This window comes from Euphorbia lathyris, chromosome 3, assembly GCF_963576675.1.
Source record: "Euphorbia lathyris chromosome 3, ddEupLath1.1, whole genome shotgun sequence".
Lineage (NCBI taxonomy): Eukaryota > Viridiplantae > Streptophyta > Magnoliopsida > Malpighiales > Euphorbiaceae > Euphorbia > Euphorbia lathyris.
The window spans coordinates 80,935,617-80,961,058 of NC_088912.1; the positions used below are offsets into that span (position 1 = coordinate 80,935,617).

The window sequence follows — 25,442 nt, forward strand, 5'->3', positions numbered from 1 at the left end:
TTAACTGGTCCAAGTCGGGACCAGAAGAAATTATTATTTTAAAGAGATTATTAATTTATCGAGTATTAATTTATGAAGGTTTTACTGTATTTTCAAAATGGCCTATTTCAAAATGGCCTATTTACTACCTAAACATGTTTAAATTAATATTAACCCCTAAAATCCACGTGACGGAATAATGAGAGATTTTTAAGAAGTTGAAATATATACACTTAAAACAAATTCAAGAGGACAATAGATCAATTTGTAAAAGTTCAAAGAGCTAATAGGTATCTTTGGATGAGTCAATGGGTCACTTTAAAAAAAATTAAGTACGGAAAGGCAATTGAAATTTTTAAACAAGTACGGGAGTAAGTCTTTTTCCTGTAATTTATATTATCCTTAGCAGTATGCATCTGAGTTTGTTCCACAAATGGCAATATAACAGTTATTTACAAGAATGTGTTATTCTTTTTTTTTTTTTTGAAGGAAGAATGTGTTATTCTTGATCCTAGATTGGAAATTGTGAATAAAGTGAACCTATAAGAATGTGTTATTCTTCATCCTAGACTGGAAATTGTGAATAACGTGAACCTATAGTAATATGACCAAGTATAGTAATGAAGATGTTTACACTCTAGAAATTTTAAAATTGATGTACCTATGACTTAATTATAAGCCAGCAAAACTATTTCCAAAAAATGGAAATGTATGTATATACACAAATAATCACAAGAATATACCTATTCACTAAACTACATTTTGCTATAATAATCATCTTCGTCGCAGGTTAGATTTGTTTAATCTGCCAACTGACTAAGCTTTTGGATATGAGAGTGCATATTCTTTAACCCTTTGTTTAAGGTTCTGCAAAAAAAAAAACAAAAGAAGCGTCAGCAACATAAATAAAACAAGGATATTGCTATTTACCGCCCTTAAATTCCTTACTACCGCCATCTTTTGACAATTTTACCCTTTGCATAATTTTTGATTCAAAATTTGAGAAAAAAAATTTCAGAGAAAAATTTAAAATTTGGCCTAAACGGATGCGGCATCCGTTCGGCCCATGGTGGGGGCGGACGCGGCACTCCGACCGACCCATGGCAAGAACGGATGGCGCATCCGCCCCCACCATGGGCCGGGCGGATGCGCCATCCGTTCTCACCATTGGTGGGGCGGAGTGCCACGTCCGCCCCCACCATGGGCCGAACGGATGCCGCATCCGTTTAGGCCAAATTTTGAATGTGCAAAATCGTAAAATTTTTAGTGACGAAAAATACTAAATCGTTCAATTTTTTATGACGAAAAATGCAAAATTCCCCAATTTTTTGTGACAAAAAATACAAAATCGTCATGAAAAATATGTATTATTTTCATGAGTTCTTTGATAAAAAAAACATAAATTTTAATGTTTCCGACTCGTAATCGTCCATTTTCGTGGTTCAGGTTGTTACACATCAATTATTTTCATAATTTCAATTATTGTTTTTCGGGTTTATGATTTTGGAGAGAATTTTTAGTTTTTGATCAAAATTATGAGAAGGGCAAAAAAGTCCAAATGAAGGCGGTGATAGTAATTTGAGTGCGGTATTTAGCCGCTCACATAAAACAGACTTATTGAGAGAGGAAAAAAAACAACATTTACAAAAAAAATCACCTTCAGTTCTTCGTGAAGTATAATGAAGATCTTCTTCAACCGTTTGTGTCTCTGCAAGTAAGCATCCATGTCAAAACAGAAATGAAAAAAGGAAAATAGTTTGACCATGAAATATCATTAGAAAATGCAAAAATACGTTTATTGTATCTTATCTCATCTTTATAGGTAAATTAAACTTATTGGCCATCAATTTTTGCCCTTTCTTTATCACATTTGAACTTCAAAACCGTACATAATAGCCCACAAACTTTACCCTTTGCTAATATAAAAGTCCCTTGTGAAAGTAAATGACCTCAAAATGACAACCACGAAATGAAAACCTCTAAGAATTAAAATGAACACATTTCTCATTTCCCATAGGACCACTGTTTTCGATTTTCCAAATCACCATTTTGAAGCACTCTAAACCACCACTTTCTCTGGATAGAAGACCTAAATGGCCTCCTAAAAAGTTCAAGAATTAAAGTTTCTTAGAAATATCATTTCTATTAGCTCTACAATTGAGGGTTACCTGCTTATTGGAGCGGTCAAAGGTTAAAGCACTTTCATGTTGAAAAAGGGCGAAGTTCAGTTTTGAAATTCAGGGACCATAAAAGAAGTAAGACAAAGTTGAGGAGCTATGGGTGTAATTTAGCCCGTCTTCAAAGCAGATTACATACTCTAATCCCCTAATCTTAACAAATCCTTTATAACCAAGAATTGATCTAGCAAATAGATGGCATAGAACTTGACTATTTAAAAACAAACGCCAAATATCAAAGGAATCGTATGGCATACCGCTCCACATTCTCGATATGATTCCTTCAATAGTCCCAAGATCTTATTATATCTGTCCATATCCCTTCCCTTTGCGATATCAAGGTCCTTCCCCATTTTACTGAAATCATTCCTGTGTATAACAAAGATTATGTTAAGACAAATAAAAAGATACTGGAATAGAATTCAATGATTTGAATTCAACAAGCAAGAATTTAATCTTAATTAGTAGAAGATCCCTTATAGTACCTGTAATTCTCCAGGATCTTGTTCAATGAGCAGTAACTATCATACTTATCACGATATTCCTGCACGTATTCTTTGTACCTATATTAAAACACGGAGCATATGTTACATGTCAGTTGATAAAATATGCAAATAATCCACAATAAAAAGTGTTAAGCTATCTAGGAAGGAAAATAGAATGCTTTAACCTGAAAAAAACCAAAATGACTACTTACTGAGAATAATCCTTAATTGGTCCCTTCATCTCTGCCACATCCTTATCATACTTGGAATAAGTAGAGCTCTCTTCCTCAGAAGAAGATTCCCTCCTCCTCTTTCTAGTATTATTATTATTGACCTCAGCCACAATTGTTTCCCTTTGCCCACTCAACAAGTCAGCCACTGCATTCGAAGAATGAGCTCTACTTTCCTTCATCGGGTGGGAAAGGGGTCCTCGTTTAGAGTCATGCAGCTGCTGTACATTGGCAGTGACTCTTCTATGGCTTTCTCCATTGCTTTCCGTACTGTTTCCTAGTTTTGCTTCTGCATCATTCTGTCTTAATCTACTATTTGTATCTGCCAACTTGCTGAAGTGAGGGCCAACATCGGTGTTGTCTGCTTTTGAATGGTGTTGTGGATGAGACTGCACCATCTTATGGTGAGATTTTGTCAAGTCTTCAATGTGACGATCAGGGGTCCCCTTAACCCCAGGAACTGTATTGGCTGGAGAAGGTTTCACCGAGTCCAATTTTGTCTTTCCAATAGGCTTTGACCTATTTAAATCTGGATTATTGTTATCTGATGTGCTTGTTTTGTTCTCTGACTGTTTAAAAGAACCCTTTCTGTCAATTTGTTTTTTGACTAGTGTTTCCTCAAGCGATGGCTCGCGAAATTCTCCCAACTCCAATTCAGAAAGCTCCCTTTGGAGGCTTCTTCCACTGGAAGCCGGGTATTTATCTACATCAACTCTGTTGCCATCCTTTGGTGAAGATCCCATTTGTGAGTTTGTAATTTGTGCAGCATCCTTGAATTTCCCAAATGTTTCACCCTGTTTCCTGTGATGCGTGTCAAAGGAGGATGAATGTCTGCCCCTAGGTCCAATTTCCTTAGAATTTCTTGGCCTCTTTTTCTCCTGTACAAAATTATCTTCATTTTGATTTTCTCTAGACCCCTTTTCTCTTTGAATTGGGAAATTTTCATTCATATTGGAACTCTTCTCAGAAAACTTATGACCATGTCCTGAGCTCTCAGTATGTTTGGATCTCCCTGCATTATCAGAACCTTTTGACTGTGCATTCTTATCAGAAGACTTTCGCCCAGGTTGCTGAAAATCCAAATTGGGTTTTCCACAAAATGCCTGGTTATATGCCCTTTGTGAACCGAAATCAGAATTCCCTTCTCTATCTAGTCTATTCATATCTTGAACAGAAAGCCCCTGGTCAGTCTCCTCAGTGTCTCTGTTATGCGGACTCTCAAATGGTTGGGCATCCGTACTGTCAGAAATAGGCACTCGAGCCGATCTTTCAACTTTCAATCTTTTCGCAGGCTCAGATTTCTCGTCAAAATGCCTTGCATCAGGGCCCCTTTTGGAATTGCTTTTAGCTATTGTCTCGGGACTGTCAGATAGCCCTTCTTTGTAGCTGTCCAGAACAGTATTTTCATTATCATCAAACAATGTCCCTATGAAATTTTGGCGCTCTTTGATAGCATCATGATCGAAAAGAAAATTTGCCCCTGCAACAGGTTGTTCATCTTCTTTGCCAGGAACAAGATTATCATTTGCAGTTAATTCAACTTCCTTCTCATCATCAGCCAGATCATTCTCAATGTCAACAGCATCAGATTCATGACCCTCAATGTCAAGTGCCATAGATCCTGGGTCAATATCAACATCCTCAGATCCATCACCATCTTGCTTCTCATCCATCCTATTCTGCCCAGATATCCATTGATCTGGAGATGCTGAAAGCCGAGGTTCAGAGGGCTGTAGCTTATGTTGATGTTCCTTGTCACCATCGCTTAAAATATCCACATCCTCATCAGAGCCTTCTTTACTATTTGATGAAGCATCACTGTCACTGTCACTGCTACTTCCACTCCCGCTTCCTACAGGGCTTTTGCTTCTGCTTCGACTCCTACTTCTACTTCCGCTGTCACTCCCACTGTCACTGCTGTCACTTCCACTATCGCTGTCGCTTCCGCTGTCGCTTGAGCTGCCTGCCTGCGCCTCACTGTTGTCAGAGATTTTTTTCTCACCAAACAAATCAGGTGAATTTTGTTGGTTATCGGATTTTTCTAATGCACTCAATTCTTCTTCAACTTTAGCATTTGATTGAGCATGTTCCTCAAAACCAACAGCAGGACTTTTTTCTGCAAACCTCGATTCTAGAGCAGGTCTCTGATCATGGTTGCCCTCTGGGACAAGTTTCAGTTGATGGTTGTCTTCAGGCGAACTGAAATTACCAAACATATATATCACTCTTGTGCTGCAAATATACTAAAGAGATGGCTTTTGAAGAGAAACAAAATATAATTTAAGTAAAATTAGCATCATAAATTATTCACTGACAACCAGCAATACCATTGTATTTTCAATCTCAATATAATAGATCAGTGATATAGTTTTAGGAAACCACCTGTGGTCTATCAAAGATTTACTAATGGAGAAAGAAGAAACCAATTTCATCTTAATTACTTACTTTATTTCTTTCCTTTTTTCTTTTTTCCTTTTTTCTTTTTTGTTTCTTTTTTAATTATGGAACTCAGTTTGTTAAAAAAATTATCCAAATTAATCTACTGCTAGAGTTTGTGCCTTTCTAGTATTCTATTGTTTTAGTATCTGCAGTGTACCCTTTAGAAGACAGAATTCAATGTGATAAAAGCAGGTATTATTCCATCCAAAAAAAATCTAAGAGATCTGGAGTTCTCTTTAATGAGCCCTATCCTAGGCTATCATCATAAGTAAACAAAGTAGAAAGAAATCGAAGGAAGCATTACTACCAGACTTTCAAGTTCAAGAACCTATAACTCCATCCAAACTCGGGAACTTAACATATAGTTTCACACCCTTCAATTGCTATGGACATGATAGCAGCACACTGCAGAAATGTATCCTAGAACAATATTTGATCATATGAGTATGATAAATCAAAAGAAGAAAGTTATGCACAACTTTTGCAAGAATACAACAGCCAAGTCCAATAAGGTTCAGGTAAGATGGGTGAAAAACAGATAGTACTGAGTTATGTTATGTCAAAGAACCACTTGATGACTTATGGAGAAATTCCGATCAGCTTCCGTCCATGTGGGGGCGTCGTTGGGTTCAACGGGGGAAGCTCCGATGCCAAAGTCAGTAAGGAAGAACAAGAGAGCAAACTGAATTGACAAAGGGGTAAGTGAATGTGTACCTTGATAGCCTGAGACATAGGCTATATATAGTCATGAAGTTGTAACTTTCAGTAACTAGAAAGTCTCCATTAATGTCCCATTAATGGCGGTTACAGGTTACTCTTAAGTCGGCGATTAGCTAATTGATAGCTCATTAATGGTCTTTATTGCTAGATCGGCCCAGCCGTTCTAATGGCGGATTGAGTGTTTATGGAGATTCGCCTCATAGGTTCGCCCGCGAGTCTCTTTTGGTGAGTCCTTGGAGATTCGCCTCATAGGTTCGCCGGATCCCTTTGTTTCCATACGCCGTGGTATTCCCGTATTAGGTGACCAACACGTGGCGTTCTTTAGGCGAATATCCCTTTTGATCCTTGGGATAATATCACGATGTTATCAGAAGCCCCTCCAAAGTTCCCTTAAAGTCCTTTAGGGCTTTTGAGCTTCTTTGCGCGCCGTCATGATTACCTGCATTAATGAGCACTCTCTTCGATGTCAATCATGGAGTGACACGTGTAGCAGGCGCACCGCCCGAGGAGAGAGAAGACGTCTTCTTCCTTTTTCCTTTTCTCTTTCTTCCTCATTCGCTCTTCCTCTCCATTTTCTTTTGCGTCTTCTTTGCAGAGCTTCTTCGGAGTTTCAGAATCCTTTAAGCCTTTATTTTCCATGTAAGTTCATCTTTTCGTTCCATATATTGTGTTTTTGAATGTTTAGAAGCTCTTCTTCATCCTCCGGGTCAACCTCTGAACTTTTTAATTTGACCTCTCCTTCTGAAATTGCAATTAGTTGGACTTCTTCTTCGTCGGAAAATTCTCTTTCCTCCGAAGGTACGGTTAACTCCAATTTAGCTGAGTTGCTCGACTCGGCGTGTAATCGCGGTAGAACTCGTTTAGGTAGTAGTAGTCAAAACCTTCCTGATCCTATCACCGGTATTGCTCCGGCCATAGATTCTAGGGGATTTTCTGGGATGGTGGCCTCTTCTTCCGCTCCGCCCAGGAAAAAGGCACCTCGTGCGGAGTCTACCTCCTCTCGGATGAGTGTCGTGGATCTAGCAGATCTGGCGAGTAGATTCCCATGGATAAATAACTACGAGACCCAACTGGCGGATGCGCATCAACGACCCGCCTGTCCGCCAAGCGAGATAGAAGATAAATAACTACGAGACCCAACTGGCGGATGCTCATCAACGACCCAACTACGAGTAGATTCCCATGGATAAATAACTACGAGACCCAACTGGCGGATGCTCATCAACGACCCGCCTGTCCGCCAAGCGAGTAGATTCCCATGGATAAATAACTACGAGACCCAACTGGTGGATTCCCATAGAACAATTGCTTTTTATTGATAGAAGATACGCTTTATTACAGCAAGCGGGTCTCATATGTGAGCCTCATTAAAACCTTTAATAAGAAAAACCTCATGGGAAAAAAGCTTATTAAAGGAAAAGAGTACTCAAGACCTTTGTTTACATTCTATTTTCTGGCGAAGTATTTGCGGAGGTTTTGGAGATTCCAAGTGCGCGGCAATGTATTTCCTTCCATGTCTTGAATCTTAAATATGGCGAACCCAATCTTGTCCACTATTCGATATGGACCTGTCCAGGTGAGCCCTAGCTTGCCCTTCCCTTCTCTAGATTGGATTTTGTCGGCCTTACGGAGCACGAGATCTCCTACATTCAGGTCTACAAGTTTGGCGTTTTTGTCATGATAAGCTGCGATCCGCTGCTTGTATGCCGCCATACGTACATATGCCTTGTCTCTCCTATCCTCCACTTGATCAAGACTTTCTTTCAATCTCTGACTGTTTTCATCCTCGCAATAGAATGCAATTCTGTCACTTGGAACCAATATCTCGACTGGGATTACAGCTTCCACACCATGAGAGGACGAATGGGGTTTCGCCCGTGGCCGTTCGAGGAGTAGTACGATACGCCCATAAGACGCTTGTCAACTGATCCGCCCATTTCTTATCATGCTCACCCAGTCTTTTCTTTATTCCTTTTACGATTGTCCGATTCGTAACTTCGGTCATACCGTTGGATTGTGGGTAATATACGGAGGTGAACCTGTTTAGAATGCCCAATTTTTCACAGAAAGCTTTGAACTCCCCACAGTTGAATTGCGTTCCATTGTCAGTGATGATCGTGTGTGGAACTCCGTATCTTCCCACAATATTATCTTTGACGAACTCAACCATTCTTTCAGCATTGATGGAGGAAACAGCTTCAGCCTCTACCCATTTAGTGAAATGATCTACTGCCACTACCACGTACTTCCTTTGTCTACGAGTAGGAGGAAACGGTCCAATGATGTCAATTCCCCAGAGGGCAAAGGGTCGACCTTCAATGATAGGCCTCTGGAGATGTTTGGCAGTATGAGATTCATTCGCATGAATCTGACAACTATGGCAAGATTCCACCAGTTTCTGTGCATCAAGTTCTGCTGTGGGCCAATAAAATCCTGCTAGCCTGGACTTTTTTAGGATGGAGGCGGATGCCTCATGGGCTCCACATGCTCCTTCGTGCAACTCCTTGAGGACCTGTTGTCCCTCTTCTGGCAAAATGCATTTTAACCAAGGATGGCTAAAAGATTTTCTATAGAGGCCATCATTGATCATGGAGAAATAGGCCGCCTTCCTTACAATCCGCCGAGCTTCCTCTTTGTCCGTAGGTAGAGCTCCATCTAATAGATACTGGCGGATGGTAGACCTCCAATCATTTTCTACTGTTGTGAGTAGGGATACCTCTTTCTGGGCAAATGCGGGAGCTGCTTTGACTTTGAATGGACATTGTGGATCCGCCCAGTTCTCATTGTTGGAAGCCATTTTAGCTAGGTGATCTGCTTCGGTGTTTGATCCTCGGGGTACATGGATCAATTCCCATTTAGTTTCTTTGGCTTCAAGGTGATCCAGCAATTTTTTGACTTCAGCAACGATCAATCTCTTTGCCCCCTCATTCTTCGAGAATCAGAAAGATTTTTTTCAAGTTTGAATTTGTTCATTTTGAATCTGGGCTCTTCTACTTCATTTTTATTTATTTCTTTTTTTTTCTTTTTCCCTCTCTTTTCTTTTTTTATTTCTTTTTTTATTCCCTTCCGTCATTCCCCATAGGTTTCCAAATTTGTATTTGTTCGAGTATGAAAAAAAACCGCGAATATGGTCCATGTAATAAATGCCCAAGTTTCCTTTGGATCCCAAGTATTTGGCCAAAACATCATCCTTTACCTCATAATTTTTTATCACTTGGTTGACTATCAACTTGGAGTCACTATAGATCACGATCCGCTCGGGAGTGATTTCTTTTAGCAAGCGCAATCCCAATATTAGAGCCTCATATTCCGCGGCATTGTTAGTTGCAAGGAAATCCAATTTTGCTGCGTACCGTAGCTTTATATATTGGGGGCCTTTGATCACGACGCCTATGCCAGCTCCTTCTGCCGAGGAGGCTCCATCTGTATACATCGTCCACTCTTCAAACTGAGTTTTAGGGAGATTCATCCCCTCCTCAGTGAATTCATTCACAAAGTCTGCCAAGACTTGACTCTTCAAGGCTGATCTGCTCTCGTACCGTACATCAAACTCTCCAAGGCGGATTGCCCATTCCATTAATCTGCCTGAAGTTTCCGGCTTTTGCAATACCTTCCTCATAGGTATATTCGTTCGAACTATGACAGTATGAGCCTGAAAGTATGGCCTAAGGCGGATTGCAGTGGTGACAACGGCCAAAGCCATTTTATCAAGTTTGGAATATCTGGTTTCAGCATCCTTCAATACTTTGCTCACGTAATAGATTGGATACTGCTGGCCATCCTCTTCTCTTATCATGACCGTGCAGACAGCTTTATCTGTAACCGAGACATACATATAAAGATTCTCCCCTTTCAAGGGCCGACTCATCAAGGGCGGTTCTGTGAGAAACCGTTTGATTCCTTCGAAGGCCTTTTCACAATCCTCATTCCACTCGAACGCCTTTTGTTTCTTGATGACCTCATAGAAGGGTTGACATCTGCGGGCCGAACAAGAGATAAACCTGCCCAAGGCTACGATCCGCCCGTTAAGGCGTTGCACTTCCCTGATATTCCGTGGTGCTTGCATCTCCAGAACGGCCTTAATCTTGTCAGGATTTGGGCTCACTCCTTTCTGGCTTATCATGAATCCCAAGAACTTTCCATACGTTGCACCAAAGGTACATTTTTCCGGATTCAGTTTAATATTGTGACGTCGGAGTACGCCCAGTACCTCCCTTACATCATCTGCATGTTTTTCCACAGTGGTACTCTTGATGATCATGTCATCTACATAGACGGAGTAATTATCACCTTTGCTTTCCGCGAATATTTTGTTCATCATCCGTTGATAGGTTGCACCTGCTTTCTTAAGCCCAAAGGGAATGACTTTGAAGCAATAAGTGGTCTGGTGAGTCACGAACGAGGTCTTGATTCTATCTGAAGGCTCCATTGGGATTTGGTGATAACTCGACTTTACATCTGTGAAGGAGTACATAGCGTGTCCTGCGGTTCCATCTACCATCTACGAGGATATCAATACACGGCAGAGGGTAGTTGTCTTTGGGACAAGCTTTGTTGAGATCTGTAAAATCAATACACATGCGGTATGATCCGCCCGCTTTCTTGACTAGAACTACATTTGCCAGTCATTGTGTATAAAGTACCTCTTCAATGGCATCCGCTCGCTGGAGCTTGGTGATTTCTTCCTCTATCACCTTCTGCCTTTCAAGGCCATGGTTTCTCCGTTTTTGGGCAACCGGTACCGCATCTTTGTCGATGTTGAGTTTGTGAGTGATCACATCTGGACTAATCCCGGGAAGGATCTCATCTTTCCATGCAAAGACGTCTTCGGCCTCATGGAGAACCTTGGTGATTGCTTCTTTAATTTCTCCCTTGAGCCTTTTAGCCATTCGTACCTGTTTTTCATCCGCCATGAGGTACATCTCCGTTTCGCCTAAGGCCATTGTGACGAGTTCTTCTTCGTCTTCTTCCTTTGACTGGGGGCGAATCATTAGAGATGCCGAATACGTCTCCTGAGCCACCTTTTGACTTCCTCTGACCATTACACCTCCCTTGTCCGTGGGGATGTAAAGAGTTAAGTGGCGTATGGAGATAAGGGCCGCCGCTTCGGAGATAAAAGGTCGCCCAAGGATAATATTATAGGCCAACTGGCCATCCAAGATAGAGAATTCCAGATCGCCTCTCTAGACTTGTTCTTCATCTGTTAACTCACAATCTAACGTTACCTGGCCTTTTGTACGAATGGTGTGTCCTGTCACTCCCAGGATGTCCACTACGGTGGTTTCCACCTGGATTGGGTCTATCATTAGTTTGGCAAATGCTCCCCTTGTGATGACATTGCACGAACTCCCAGTATCGATTATCACTCTTTTCATCTCCCAGCCTTCCACCATCAAAGTAATGACCAAGGCATCCGCATGAGGAGAGATCTCTGGGCCAACATCTGCAAAAGGGCGATTAAGTGATGCCCTGTCAAGAGCAGTGGTCTTTGCCTTTTTCAGTACAGGTTGGTACCCAGGTCCGCCTGCTATGACATTGATGGTCCCTTTTCCTTTCTTCTTCGGATCATCCTTGGATCTATCACCATCTCCCTTCTTAGCATCATTTTGGACGAACCGATCCAATTTGCCTCTCTCAATGAGACGTTCTATTTCTCTGGCCAACTCCCAACATGCGTCTGTGTAATGGCCATTTTTCCTGTGGTATTTGCAATAATTTTTGGGATTTTTACCAGTGTTGGTGTACTCCCCCCCTTTGGTTCGGGGTATGAAATGCTCCGTTTATGCTGACTGTTCTCGATCCACATGAGCACTTCACTTTTAGAGGCATTGAGTGGCGTAAATGATGAAACAAATGTCGATTTGTTCTTAAAGCCTCTTCGCCGACCTCTAGAGGATGAATCTTGGTACTTATCTTTCTCCTTCTCCTGACGGCGAGATTCGCCTTTATCCTTTTTGAGCGGAGAAACTGATTCTCGGCGGATATCATCCACCTCCATGAAGTCTTTGCAGCGTTCCATCAATTTTGCCATGCTGTTGGGCTTCTTTCGAATTAGATCCTCCTGCAAACTCTTACATGTTGTGTTCTTTACCAGAGATTTCACTGCCATGGAGATATCCACATCAACAATTTGTATACACAATTTGTTAAAATTGTTTACATACTCTCGAAGGGATTCGTTCGCCTTCTGCTTTAATTCAAAAAGCTTCCGTGACTTGACCACTGGAGGGATACATCCGGCGAATTTAGCACAAAACTCTCTGCTTAGTTGATCCCAACTGTCTATCGTTCCAGGAGGTAAAGATTGGAACCAGTCATAAGCGGGACCTCCTAACGTGGTGATAAACATCTTGCATAGCACCGGTTCCGTTGCACGGTTAAGGCGAAGCAGTATTCGATATTTTCTGGCATGGGCCTCTGGGTTGTCAGCACCCGTGTATATTGGGAGATTAGGTATTTTAAAATGTCTATCCGTTTCCTCCGCTTCGATCCAAGCCGTAAAGGGCGAATCACGATTGGCGAATGGATTATGTCGAGCATCCTCCTCATTCATGCGGAGCACCGCAGCTCGAACCCTATCATCAAAATTCTCCGGACCCGCCCTTGGACGTCCTCTCCGTGGAGATCTACTTGGAGAAGATGAAGAGCTGGATCCAGAAGACGGATCTGATGGTGAACGTCCGCCTCCGCTTCCCCGTCTGCCCCCACCTCCACCTCCACCTCCTCCTCCCTGTCCGCCCGGAGGAGCTTGACCGTTACCCCCTCCATGGCCTCCTGAAGGAAGGTGCCTATCATCCCCTTGGTGTGGCGGTGGTGGTGGCCTATCCGAACGTGGTATCTCTACTGGCCTTTTGCTCTGTCTACGTCCAGTAGATGGGGGTGATCTACCCTTGCGGGAAGATCTCGGTCTCCGAGGCGAAGGTGATTCGGACCGCCTACTTTTCTCTTTTCTACGCTTTTTGTGCCTTCGCCCTTCTGATCCACCCAAGGAGAGATTCGACCGTGGGCGCCTTGGGACACTTGACCCGCCTAGGTTTATCCCCTGGCTTACAGACCCGCCAGGAAGAGTTTGATCGTTCCTTTGACTTCCTGCTGCGCCAGCAGGGAATAGTTCCCGATTGAGCGGTCGATCCCCAAGCGCTGCCGTGGAGAATTGAGGGCGTTTGATCCTATAGTCGCCTGGGGCCATGAAGATACCGTAGACGTGGGCGTCATGCTCCAAAACGGAGGAATGATCATGAATGACCGTAGGCGATTACCCATCTCAGGACCAAACTCCCTACCTATTGCTTCAGCACACATGTTGATGAATGCGTCTGGCGGCACACTACCTTCAGCTTGTGTTGTGGGAGCACTTGAATCAGCGCGACCAGCACTAGTTACAGGTTGGCTTGATGGTGTTACTAATGGTGTTTCTTCCCCCGATGTGGGGTTCGGTTCCCCATTTGCCATGTCCTTTTAAAGTGAACGAAAAACCCTTTATTTGATTAAGGATTCCACGCTCACCGCACCAATTGATGACTTATGGAGAAATTCCGATCAGCTTCCGTCCCTGTGGGGGCGTCGTTGGGTTCGACGGGGGAAGCTCCGATGCCAAAGTCAGTAAGGAAGAACAAGAGAGCAAACTGAATTGACAAAGGGGTAAGTGAGTGTGTACCTTGATACCCTGAGACATAGGTTATATATAGTCATGAAGTTGTAACTTTCAGTAACTAGAAAGTCTCCATTAATGTCCCATTAATGGCGGTTACAGGTTACTCTTAAGTCGGCGGTTAGCTAATTGATAGCTCATTAATGGTCTTTATTGCTAGATCGGCCCAGCCGTTCTAATGGCGGATTGAGTGTTTATGGAGATTCGCCTCATAGGTTCGCCCGCGAGTCTCTTTTGGTGAGTCCTTGGAGATTCGCCTCATAGGTTCGCCGGATCCCTTTGTTTCCATACGCCGTGGTATTCCCGTATTAGGTGACCAACACGTGGCGTTCTTTAGGCGAATATCCCTTTTGATCCTTGGGATAATATCACGATGTTATCACCACTGAACTCAGAAGCTCAAGTTCATAGGTAAGGTTCCCAGAAATTTGTACAAGCATAGTACCACCCCTACTTTGTGCTAAAGTTCAATTGAAAAATGAGTTTCCAGAACATGAACTCTAGACTCTTTTTAGTAAAGGATGGATGCTTTGATATCATGTTTATAACTAACCAAAAAAGAAAAAGAAAAAAACTCAGACTAAAACCTACTCAGTTTGTTACTTCAATTGAGAAATAAACTCACATGCGGCAATCAAAAGATTAGACCTAACATAGTGATCCATGCTAGTTAAACCTATTTCTCAATTTAGTGAAGCTGCCCTAAGTTTTCTACAGGTTCTTCGGTTAAATAGCGCAACTGTTAACACCTAGAATGGATTCAAATGAGAAAAAAAAGACCAAGATAATATCTTCATGAAAGAGCAACCATATCAATGCCGTGTTATATCAGGTAAACATGGCAGCTACCTTCCACTTTCAGATGAAGGTTTCTTGAAGTTTTCCACATCCACTCCTGGTTTCAAGATATATCTACCTGGAGCTTGAAAACTTGCAATCTAATGATGAGGGACAATGGAAACAAATAAGGCCATATTCAATTCTGAAAAGTAAATAGCAGCAACACTCCGCCACTTACTTTTTTAATGATAGGCTCTATCTTCTTAGCAGAGTTTGGAATCTTTTCTCCTATAGCTTTCTCCAAGGCCTATGGTGTAAAGGATCCAAAATCAAAGAAACCCACATAAATCAGTACTGTGTAGGTTAATATTTTTTTTGGAAAAAAAAAAGAGATGAAAGATTAAGCATGGTCAAACTGATTGAATGAGCAACAAATAATGAAACATTCAGACAAAATTCAAAATCTCAAAATCTCATCACTATTTCCATCATTCATACCTTCAAGCTCAATCCTTTTGGATTTTCAACCAGTAGAGTAATCAACATGCTTTGTAAATCCATTGGTTTAGACCCAAAGTTCCTTTTTTGTCCAGCTGTCTCCCGAAGAGCACTAGAAGGCCTAGTAAGGATTTCTTTATCATTGGTGTTCTCTTTGATTTTCTGGGTTGCTATTACTTCTGTGTTCACATTATTCTTAGCAGCATTTCCAGTTATATAAGGAGATGATGGAGCGCCATATTGCTCTGATGTAGAGGGCAGAGGTGAAGATGAACGTCTGCCCTTTGCAATAGCAGTTGAAGAAACTACAGGTTTAAAGGTAGATTTGGGGGCTGCAATTGGTGGACAGGTTAAGTAAACTCTCATAATGCAGCAGAAAAAAATTATAAAAAATAGATTTCTGAACTTCTCCCTGAAGACGATACATAAAAAACATTATTTTCAAATAAAGGGAACACTATGTTTTACCTATTGGTGGATCAACTTTCTGCTTCTTGAGTGGTTGCTCCTTTTTTTGCTTAAACCTCCATGGATTTGCTGGAAACAAGAGAAATACATTAGATATGATAACACCAACATTAATTAGGCGTAGCAATCTGACAACCCTGATTTCGAACATTTTTTCAGCACTATTAAGTTCTATTACATTTATCAATTTTCGCTTAAACTTGGCTACAACTGTTATCAATGTTATATGTTAGACTGAACTTGATAAAAATCGAGAAATTGGAAAAGATTTAAAAAACATATAAAATTTATGTTTTTGGTTTGGCACCAGCCATCGGAAAAATGTTTTTAATACGGCGTCCAGTCTATATCCTATCAAAATTTCGCCATTAACTGCTTAGCTATTTTCATGCCTGTAATTATTAAAATTCTCTTCCCCAGGGAAATATGCAATGGATTTGGGGATGTGTGTGTCTGTGTACAACATATATAGAAGGCTCAAGATCCAAAGAATAAGAGCTTACACTCAGCAAGTGCCAATTGCTTTATTTGACTCTTCATGGATGGGTTCCCATGATCTAAAATAATAGCTCTGTAATCAAAGAAGATAAAAGTAATCATAACAATACTCAAATAGGTAATAACACAAAGTAAATACACATCATACAGCTGATATATTTTGATTTCAATGAAAAGAACCCCTTCAATTGCAATTATTTTATCTACATTATAAATGACATACTTCCGTGCTTTATGTTTGCGTTCAGCTTCCTCTGACCGCATTTTAACATGGTTCTTAGTTGATTCATCCAGAACACGTTGTACATTCACTTTCCGCCAGGCACTCCCAGATTCGACAAGCAAACCATTTCCTTCTTCACCACTTTGACGTTCTTCATAAATGTCACAAAGGTCACCAAATTCCCTTGACCATGTAAATCTGAATTCCTTACCACCAACATCTATAACCTGTTATATAAACGATTCAGTGAAATAGTTGCTAGAGAAATGACAAGAACAATATCTCCAGGATCATTCTAAGTAACTGTCAAGATTTACACAAAGCTCAGCTGACTATTCAATGGTTGACTGAAAGTAATAAGAAAACGCAATCACATAGTGAAAACAAAAGGAAAGGCCAATCAAAAGAAAGCTACAAAACATAAATGGTTTATCAATATGGGAAAATTCCTACCTAAGATCATAGAACTACCAAGGAATAAGTGATTAAGTAGCAGTAGCAAGTTCTTCAAAAAAAAAAAGTAGCAGTAGCAAGCTTCACCAAGTTGAAATTGCATCAAGCAAATCAAATCTTCACCACGAGAATTGATACAATTGACCATTAATTCCACAATTACTCTTATTTAGAGAAGAAAAAACGATTAGTAAAACACAAGTATCGCATAAACTATGCAACAAAATTATAGCTGAGCCACATGTCTGCAGTGAATGATTATTATATAAAATTGACTCCATCAAGACATCGAAATTCGAGAAAGCCCAGCAATTCCCAGTATGCCCAACTGGAAAAGAAACCAGAAATTTGACGAACAAAATCAACGAGAAAGAATGAAACTCACGTTGCCAGAGGTATTACTACCCATGGAATCAAACTTCATCCTGGCAGTGCCGCCCTGAGCTTCAACCCTCCTGATCTCCTCCACCAAGTCTGGCGTCAATCTTATAGCCATTCCAAAAGCAGGTGGATTATTTCCCGGAATTAGAGAGCAAGTCTCTTCAACAGAAGGAATTGATGCCGGCGTGGAAGTGGAGGGACCGGAGCGGTTGCGAGGATTAGAACCTCCACCACGAGAAAGGCGGGAATTAGGGGCAGTGGAAGACCGGTGAGGCGGAGGCGGAGGGAAAGAGGAGAGACGCTTGGTGCCACCAGCACCGCCGCCCCGGGCACCCCCGCGGCCACCGAGCTTGGAGCCTCCGCCGTACATATAGATTGGTTCAAAAAAATTGTGATTCAAATAATAAATGTAGAAGTAGATGTAAACAAGGCAAAGACAGAGAGATGTGGAAGAAAGGAGTAAAGGACAGAGACTTCAGTTACGGATGTGAGAGATAAAATTCAATTCGGAGAAGGGGGAACCCGCTATGCCCACAACTTGAGAGGGCAATATGGAAAAATGAAATTTGAGGGTAAATTAATGCAAACCGAATCAAATGCATTAAATTGACTTGAAATTATAAATAGCTCTATCAATTTTAATGCAAACTATTAATTTTTTAATAATTTGATATTAACCCTGCAAAAAATGAGGTAAGGTTATATCGGGTTGAAATTGGATATGATAAAGGTATGATTATTTAGAACGTATGTATGATTATTTAGAACGAGCATTTCTTATCGGGAATGATGAAGTATTTGGGTTTTATCGTGCATAGATAGTGATATTACAATGCAATTTGTTGAAATTATTTCATTTTCGAAATTTGACTATTGTCTTTATTTTCACTATCTGATGGCCTACACTAGGGATGTCATTTCTCTCTTTATTTGTTTATACTATGTGTCATGGTATAAAGGCCACTACCATCCACATCAAACGATAACGGGTGTCACGCCCACCTTCTCTTACGAATAACATAATCTGTCGGAATACCGCGAATACGATGTTAGATGATGTTAGATGATGTTCGATCCAGAGAGGGTGAAGATCATCGGCCAACACTTCTCCGCCCTATATCTTATGAGCAGGATGCGAATTACGAGCAGGGGCAGGCAGTCCTACTCCCACGAGCGCTGATAACACGTGTTGCTGAGCCCGCGTTTGAAGGAAACTCGACGGGACCACTCCCAATCTCACCCTATTCATGAACAGAACCCCTAGTGCCACGACAACTCACCACAACATCCCTAGTTGCAGAAACATGGAACTCATCCTCATGAGTCTGGGGTAACATATACTCAAACGGGGGCTAGTGCACTAACGAATCGAACCCTGAAACATTTCATGAACAGTTCGACCACGACTCTCACGTTGGAGTCACATCTTGAAGTCCCACAGTTCTTAGTGAAGGAACGTCCTCAAATGATCCTCGTCAGAATCCATGCTCCTTGGATACCTCGATCCCCCAGCACTGACATCCCATTTGGAAACCCACCATTAAAGTCAGTCACATTCATAACTTAAGGACAAACAAAGGCTAAATAACAAACACAATAAGAAGCAATAGAAGCACGAACGCATTTAATTTGACGCCAAAATCATTCCTCTTTTATAGCCAATTAAAAGTAAAGGCAATCAACAAGAAAGCATAACCAAGGATACCTGACCAAGTTAGACAACCTAGGAAAGCTTATTAATCACATCAAACAAGCCTACAAATGCAACAACTCCGAATACGGACAATGCCTTTCTTAAAAGGAGTAAAAATATACGGAGGAATAAACAAAGTATACATCGATAAAAAAAAATAATAAAAAAAGCATAAATGACAAACATAAGAACATGGAAAGTCAATTCATTCACAAACTTAGGCTCCATAAACGAGTAAATTACACCAATGGTATTAAACTATACCTCAACTCACACTTTGATACCTAAATTATATTTTGTTCCAAAAATATACCTAACGTAATGATGACCAGACAATTTAATACGTATAGCCAGTCACTAACCGGTCAACGTGAATTTTGCCAATTTTTTATTAAAATTTTGACAATTCTTTTTTTTATCTCTCTCTTCCATTCTCCTCTCTCCTTGATTCTCATCTCCATCAAAGAAACCAGAGCAATATATCTTCTTCTTCCTTTTTCTTTGTTTCTCTCTCCCGTTTCCTTCCTCTCTCTAAAAATGAAAATACAATGTTCCATGAATATAAGCCACAAAATTAAATTCTCTTTTAAAACCTCAAAATTAACTACTCCTGGATAAGGAATAAGTACAGCTTCGCCATTAAAATGGGAAGTACATCTTTCTTATTTTCCCTCACATTTTTAAAACATTCTTGTACTAGCCATTCCCTCATCACTTATATATGCTTTTAATTTATATAGTTTTAGAAGATGCATTCAACCTCTATCTGATGGTAATCCTTGATGCATTTAATCTATATCTAATGCATTTAGATTGAATCTTTCCGGAAACTAATTCAATCAATTGGCATGCTCCAATTTAATAACAATATCTTTTTCATGGGTAATGGTTTTTTAAACCGATGTAGATGGCGGAGATCAACGACGGCGGTGGATCGAAGGCGGCAGAATAAACCAATCGGTTGTTTCTATTGTTTCTTTTTTTAGTCGATTCGTTTCTACGGTAAGGAAGTAGACGAAGAGAAAGACAGAAGATTGGTTTCTATGGCTGTGTAGAGAGAGGAGGTTTTGGGGCTTATCTTATCACCGTTTTTTCTTTTCTTATTTGGCTTTGAACAGAGATGAGACAGTATAAGTGGAAAATTAAAGAGAGGTAAAATCTTAAAGAGAGAAAAAAAATTGAAGAGAGAGAAAATCTAAGAGAGAAGGAAGACAGACAAATGAAAACAGAAAATCATCTAATAGGAAGCAAAAGAAATTGAAGAGAGAGAATGGAAGATATAGAAAAAATATTGGAAAGTCCTTGCTTAGAGATTTCCATTTAATTCTAAATTGAATCCAAAAAAAAGAATTATAATAAGGAAGAAAGAGATGGAAATGGAAAGAAGGGTAAAATTATATTTACAATTGACATGGGTTCATATTTAAATTAAAGATTTGCTCAAACTATGCCACATCATTATTTTTAATAGATAACTTGGTGTAGCATGTCATAAATATTATATTGTCCAGTCATATAAAGTTCGGGTATATTTTTGAGACAAAATGTAATCTAGGTACCAAAGTGTGAATTGGGTATAGTTTAGGTACTATTAATGTAATTTACTCATCCCTAAACATACACAGTTCCGAACTGTCCAAACAAAAAAATAGAACAATAGCAAATTCTTTGAGTTACATCAGGTCACAACATCGACCGATAAAAAATACATAGGGAAAACACTCAGCCCTAATTCCCCCCTCTTCTTCGCGTACTCTAATGCGGCGGCGGCTTTCTCTTGCACACAAGGGTTCAGCGTGAAAAGTGCCTTCTTATCCACTCAGGGGTCGTCTTCCTTTAAACGTTGTAAAACCATGCATTGGTAGTATGACAAATATGCATTTACCGCTTTGAGGCATCATCCTTCAGCCCAAACAACTCCTTCTTTAGCGCCTCCACTTCGCTTTTCGAGGTAAGGGATTTCGTCTCCGCGACCTTGGCATTTCGAGCGACATCCAACGCAATAATAGACTGTCGCACCAACATAGTATCTACCTCGAGCTTCTACATGCAGTTCTGCTCATACAACTCCTTAATTTGCCTATCAGAGCAACACCTCACCTTAATGTGCTTCGCTAAATCACCTTGCATGCGAGAAAGACTCGCTTCTGCAACAACCTTCCATGGAGTCGTAACACCTGCTATAGCCATGACATCATCCTTTTATTTGGTTAACGCAACCACCTACCCCACAAAAGTCTCTCTCTCCCCCGGCCAGCCTCTTAGCACATCGCTTTTAGAAGGTCACGTCCTTTCGCTAAGACTCATACTTTTCCTTCAGTTTGTCCAAATCCTTCTCGAGCTGGCGTTGCTGGGTCAAAGCTAGATTAAACTCAACCATAGTCTATACCAAAGATAAAATTTGCATAAATGCAGGTGAAAATAAAACAAATAGACGAAGCAAAGAAACCAAAGGAAAGAAGACTTAGAGCACCATTCGATGCGATAGCTCTGCCTTCGCACTCAATTGCCTCACAAAGTCCAAAAAATTGGACACCATCTGTTTCATCTCCTTTATAAATGAGGAAGCTTCCATCACTTTAGCCACATAGGCCTCTTCCTCGAAGTGACGGAAGCTCTCACCTAGCCCTGGAGCCTGTTATTGGGACGCATCCGTTTATTATCTTTTAGAGGCATACTCATCCCCCACATTGACCTCTTCCTCATCTAACATTACAACTTCAAGAGACGTCACAATGTTGCCTCCTATAGCCTCATGCTCTTCCCCTGCCTCGTTCAAAGGCTCCTCAATAATGGAGGTCGGTCTCCTCCCAGCTTTCTTTTTTTAGAAATTGGACTCAGCAGTATTGTAGCCTCAGGGACATCTTCTTGCATAATAATCCCATTTGTCCCAATCATAGGCCCCTCATCAATCGCCATGGGCCCCTTCAACTTTAGCCCATGCCCACGATGAGGATGCACCATCCCCAAATCCACCTCTATGACTAGGCTCAAAGAATATATCATTAGACACAAGGGGAAAACCCCCTTCCCTTTAATAATCCCATATCAGCGGTTTGAGGTCAAAGGGGAATTCAAGGTTATCCAAGTTTGTAAACTGACGATCCATCCTTTGCTATCGTACTTACACCAACAAAATAAAAGAGGAACAATCGGAAGTCGGGAAGAATACCCATCCCCATCAATCAACCCTTGGGAAAATTCCTACTTTTAGCAAGCATGTATTCCATCAAGGTAACTTCGATTGCCTCAGGTCAACAAGGTCTTGACTTGTCAAGCCCTTACCCTCTAGATACTTAGGTAATCCATTCTTCTTATAGTCTTCAAATCATACAACCTTACATGTTGAAAGTATAAACTATCCACTCTCGAGATAATCATTTATCAACTTCTCATAACCCAGTTTGGGCTCGGGGTCCATCACACTCAGCCACCTAACCAGCTCAAGATCACATAGTGTCAGATCCCTTTAGACCAACTAAGTACCCGAACAAATCAGTTTTGGATTCCAATTAACAATGAATGGGAAGGCCATGTCTATCTTCTTCACTTTGAAGTACTGATGCCTCCACTCTAGTGGCTTCGGGTTGAGCCCCCTGATGATTTTAAAGTGTGAATGTTGAAAACTAGCATATTGTAAACTTTTTTAGCGCATCGATATAAAGAACTGTTAGAACGCCAAACTAGACAAATGAAACCAAGCCTCCTTGCATAACGAGTACATCGTGACCATAATCCTCCAACCATTGCCAGTTATCTATGAATAAGCTAAGTTAAACTCCCTTAGCACCTCAACAAAAAAGGTAGCATATGCAACCTCATTCTCGTATCCAACTAGTCCTCATGTACCACAATCTCATTCGGTGAACAACAGTCATTCGTGCGCTCTAACCTCGACGTTGCAGCTAGAATTAAAGGCATTCCCATCATATATACACGTTTGTAATTGCCTCAAGATATTTCATAATAATGATGCTATATGCATCCTCCACCTTCTTCGACTTCGATGTTGGCAGCTTAGAGAATGGGTCATACCTACGCCTAACAGACAGACTATTCCTACCAGGCCCTCGTGGTTATATGGTCTTCATCAACCCACGACACATAACACCCACACAAAGACCATCCTCCATGTATGTTTAGGGTAAAATCACCATCATAATAACCTGATTTTTCGTGAATTATGCCTCCACTAGGACGTGGAATAACAGACAACAACTTGAGCTCTATTTTCTTCTTTCCTTTTTTCCCAATCGCCTTAGAGATTGATAGATTCCCAGAATCCACCTCCATCATAGAATCAGACCTAACTTGCTCTAACTCTTCCTCACCTTATGATAGCACCTCCACATCAACCTGAGGACTCGGTGGCCTAGACAAATCTCTAGCGGGCATATTAGGCCTACATTTAATCACCTAAAGGGTTTCTCAGATAGCATAAGGGGAGAACACTCATTAAAAGGAAATTAAAACACAAGACAAAGCAAATGGAAGAAAACATATAATTATAAGAAGACTGACCTCAAGACCGCCATAAACCACCAGTTTCTCTCTTTCACTGAAAAAGCAAAAGGAACCAACATTATCTAGAAAAATGAAACAAAAAAAGAGAAATCTCCAGACACAAGAGGATAAAGAGAAGAAGAGGCAAACCAAATGGAGGGAGATCGCATTAGTACAAACTTTTCGTGTGCAAAATTATGTAGGGAGGTCGCATTAGTACAAACTCCTTGTCTATTCGGGTTTTATTCGCAATTGCTTCGACTTTTTTTCTCTCAATGCGAAGAAGAACGGTATGTTTTAATTGTTTTAAACTTAATGTATTCATTATCATATATTTAGTTGAGGTTATTTTATTTGGGGATAAATTTTTATTCTTCATCTTATTTTGTCGGCACAATTGCAACATAATAGGCTGTTATTTTAGTAATTGTTGAATCTGTAGGGTAAGGGACCATAAATAACTTTATGGATAATGAAAAAATGATGGTTTAGTCCTTATTTCTGGATATCAATGACGAAGAGAATGAAATGACATATCCTAGTTTGGCTTAATCCAAAGATATGGTTTTCGACAATAATTTATGTCTTATTGTTAGATTTGTCACATATATAATGGTTAATTTTCTCGCCATAAAGAATCACATTGCCATGTTACGGAGGCATGAGTGTGGTATAATGATGCAAGATGTTGCTTAAAATCTCTTTTCTTCAAAAACAAATTCATATTGTTGACAAAAAAAAAAGGTTATTGCTGGTGGCATGTGGACCTTTGACAACAATATTATGGTTATGGCTGAGTGGATTAGGATTAAGTTTATAATTAACCAATTAACCCTAATACGATTAGGAATTTATATACACTACCTATATAAACTTAAACTCTTAACCCTAGCAATCTAACTTAAATTTTTGGCCCCCTATAGTTTATAGGAGTTTCGGTCAGCTCTCAAATACTCCCTACCATTCCGTTCTTCGACTAGCATCGGTTCCATCTCAATATTTGTTCGTGCAATAGACTTTGGAGATCGACTACCTTATGGATTCTTCATCAGTCTCTAGAAGAGACAAAACATGTAAGTTTCATTCCTCGGTGAATTAAATCGGTTTTATTCAATCAATGGTTAACGGACAAAGATCTAAACTCAACAGATTCTAAAATTTTAAACCGCAATTTCGTTGTGCAACAGTTGATTAACTGGCTAGAATCCCTAACATCACAAGCCTTCTTTGCATCAGAACAAGTGCATAAAAAAGATGCCTCACAAATACCTAAAATATTTGGACACAAATGGGCTAACTCATCCCATAATCATTTTAGTTTAGTGAAATAGATTTCAACAGACAAATCTCGTGCCTAGAATCACTAATTTCACATTTTAATGGGTACAATGGTGGTCCATTAGACTCCCTAAAGCATTGTTCGAGCTATTTCTAGATATTACGAGCAGAGGAAGTGAAAATAAATGCTTCAACTAAATCTCTAGAAATATAGTTTAAGATCCAGGATATTATCATAGAATCAGCATGCTTCCACTATGGATATTCCCATGAGTGCTTAGCTAGTGTGAAATCATCATAGAGAATGAAGTTGATTTTCTCCTTGTTTGATAAAGCCAAAATCATGGTGCGGATCCATGAGACGTAATTAAGTCCAATGAGAGGAAAAGTCACAAGGCTAATAGTGATGCAAGAATCTTTACAAGCGACGGTTGATGTGGAGGAGGTAATGGTTGTTGGTCCCGTGTGATTAGTTCCAAGGGGGGGTTAGGAACTAATATAACTTTTTCGTTAATTTATCTTGCTGACTTAATTACTTTGATGAGTTGATTATCTAACCTTTGGTCAGCTTGGCCGAACTTAGCATAAGACAGCTTTAGTCAGATGCTGACTAAGACTTTTTTACTTGAGAGTTGGGAATTGACACTAGTGTGGTCAGTTTCCAACTCAACACTCCAATTTACTCAGTACCAGCTTCTTACAGTTTATATGCTGAGTAAATATAACAATCAACACAAGCACATATATATATATATATATATATTTGAGAGAGTTTAGAAGTTACTCAGTATCACTTGTCCTGGTTCGGCCTCTCTGCCTACGTCCAGTCCCCAGAGTCCTCCGGGCTTTTAGAATCCAATACTGAGCTCTTTAAGGGTAGAGCACAAACCGATTACAGGCAGTTGAATATGCAAGAGTATCGTCCTCTATTCTTCTACCCAACTCCTACTAAGCACCACAACCCGGTACTTAGATTTCTCTACCAC

General features: G+C 40.4%; 1 protein-coding gene across 1 annotated transcript; it reads right to left on the reverse strand.

The window, feature by feature from the left end:
* Window positions 1-563: 563 nt before the first annotated feature.
* On the reverse strand, window positions 564-17,531 carry LOC136222705 (uncharacterized). The gene is made up of 12 exons (XM_066010436.1): window positions 16,987-17,531; window positions 16,149-16,375; window positions 15,931-15,998; window positions 15,428-15,496; window positions 14,960-15,291; window positions 14,700-14,768; window positions 14,531-14,619; window positions 2,854-5,070; window positions 2,642-2,719; window positions 2,414-2,525; window positions 1,637-1,687; window positions 564-846 (listed from the first exon to the last, which is right to left on the reverse strand). Exons 1-12 carry the CDS (start codon window positions 17,350-17,352, stop codon window positions 796-798), a joined length of 3,729 nt encoding a protein of 1,242 aa, XP_065866508.1. The 5' UTR covers window positions 17,353-17,531; the 3' UTR covers window positions 564-795.
* Window positions 17,532-25,442: the final 7,911 nt, after the last annotated feature.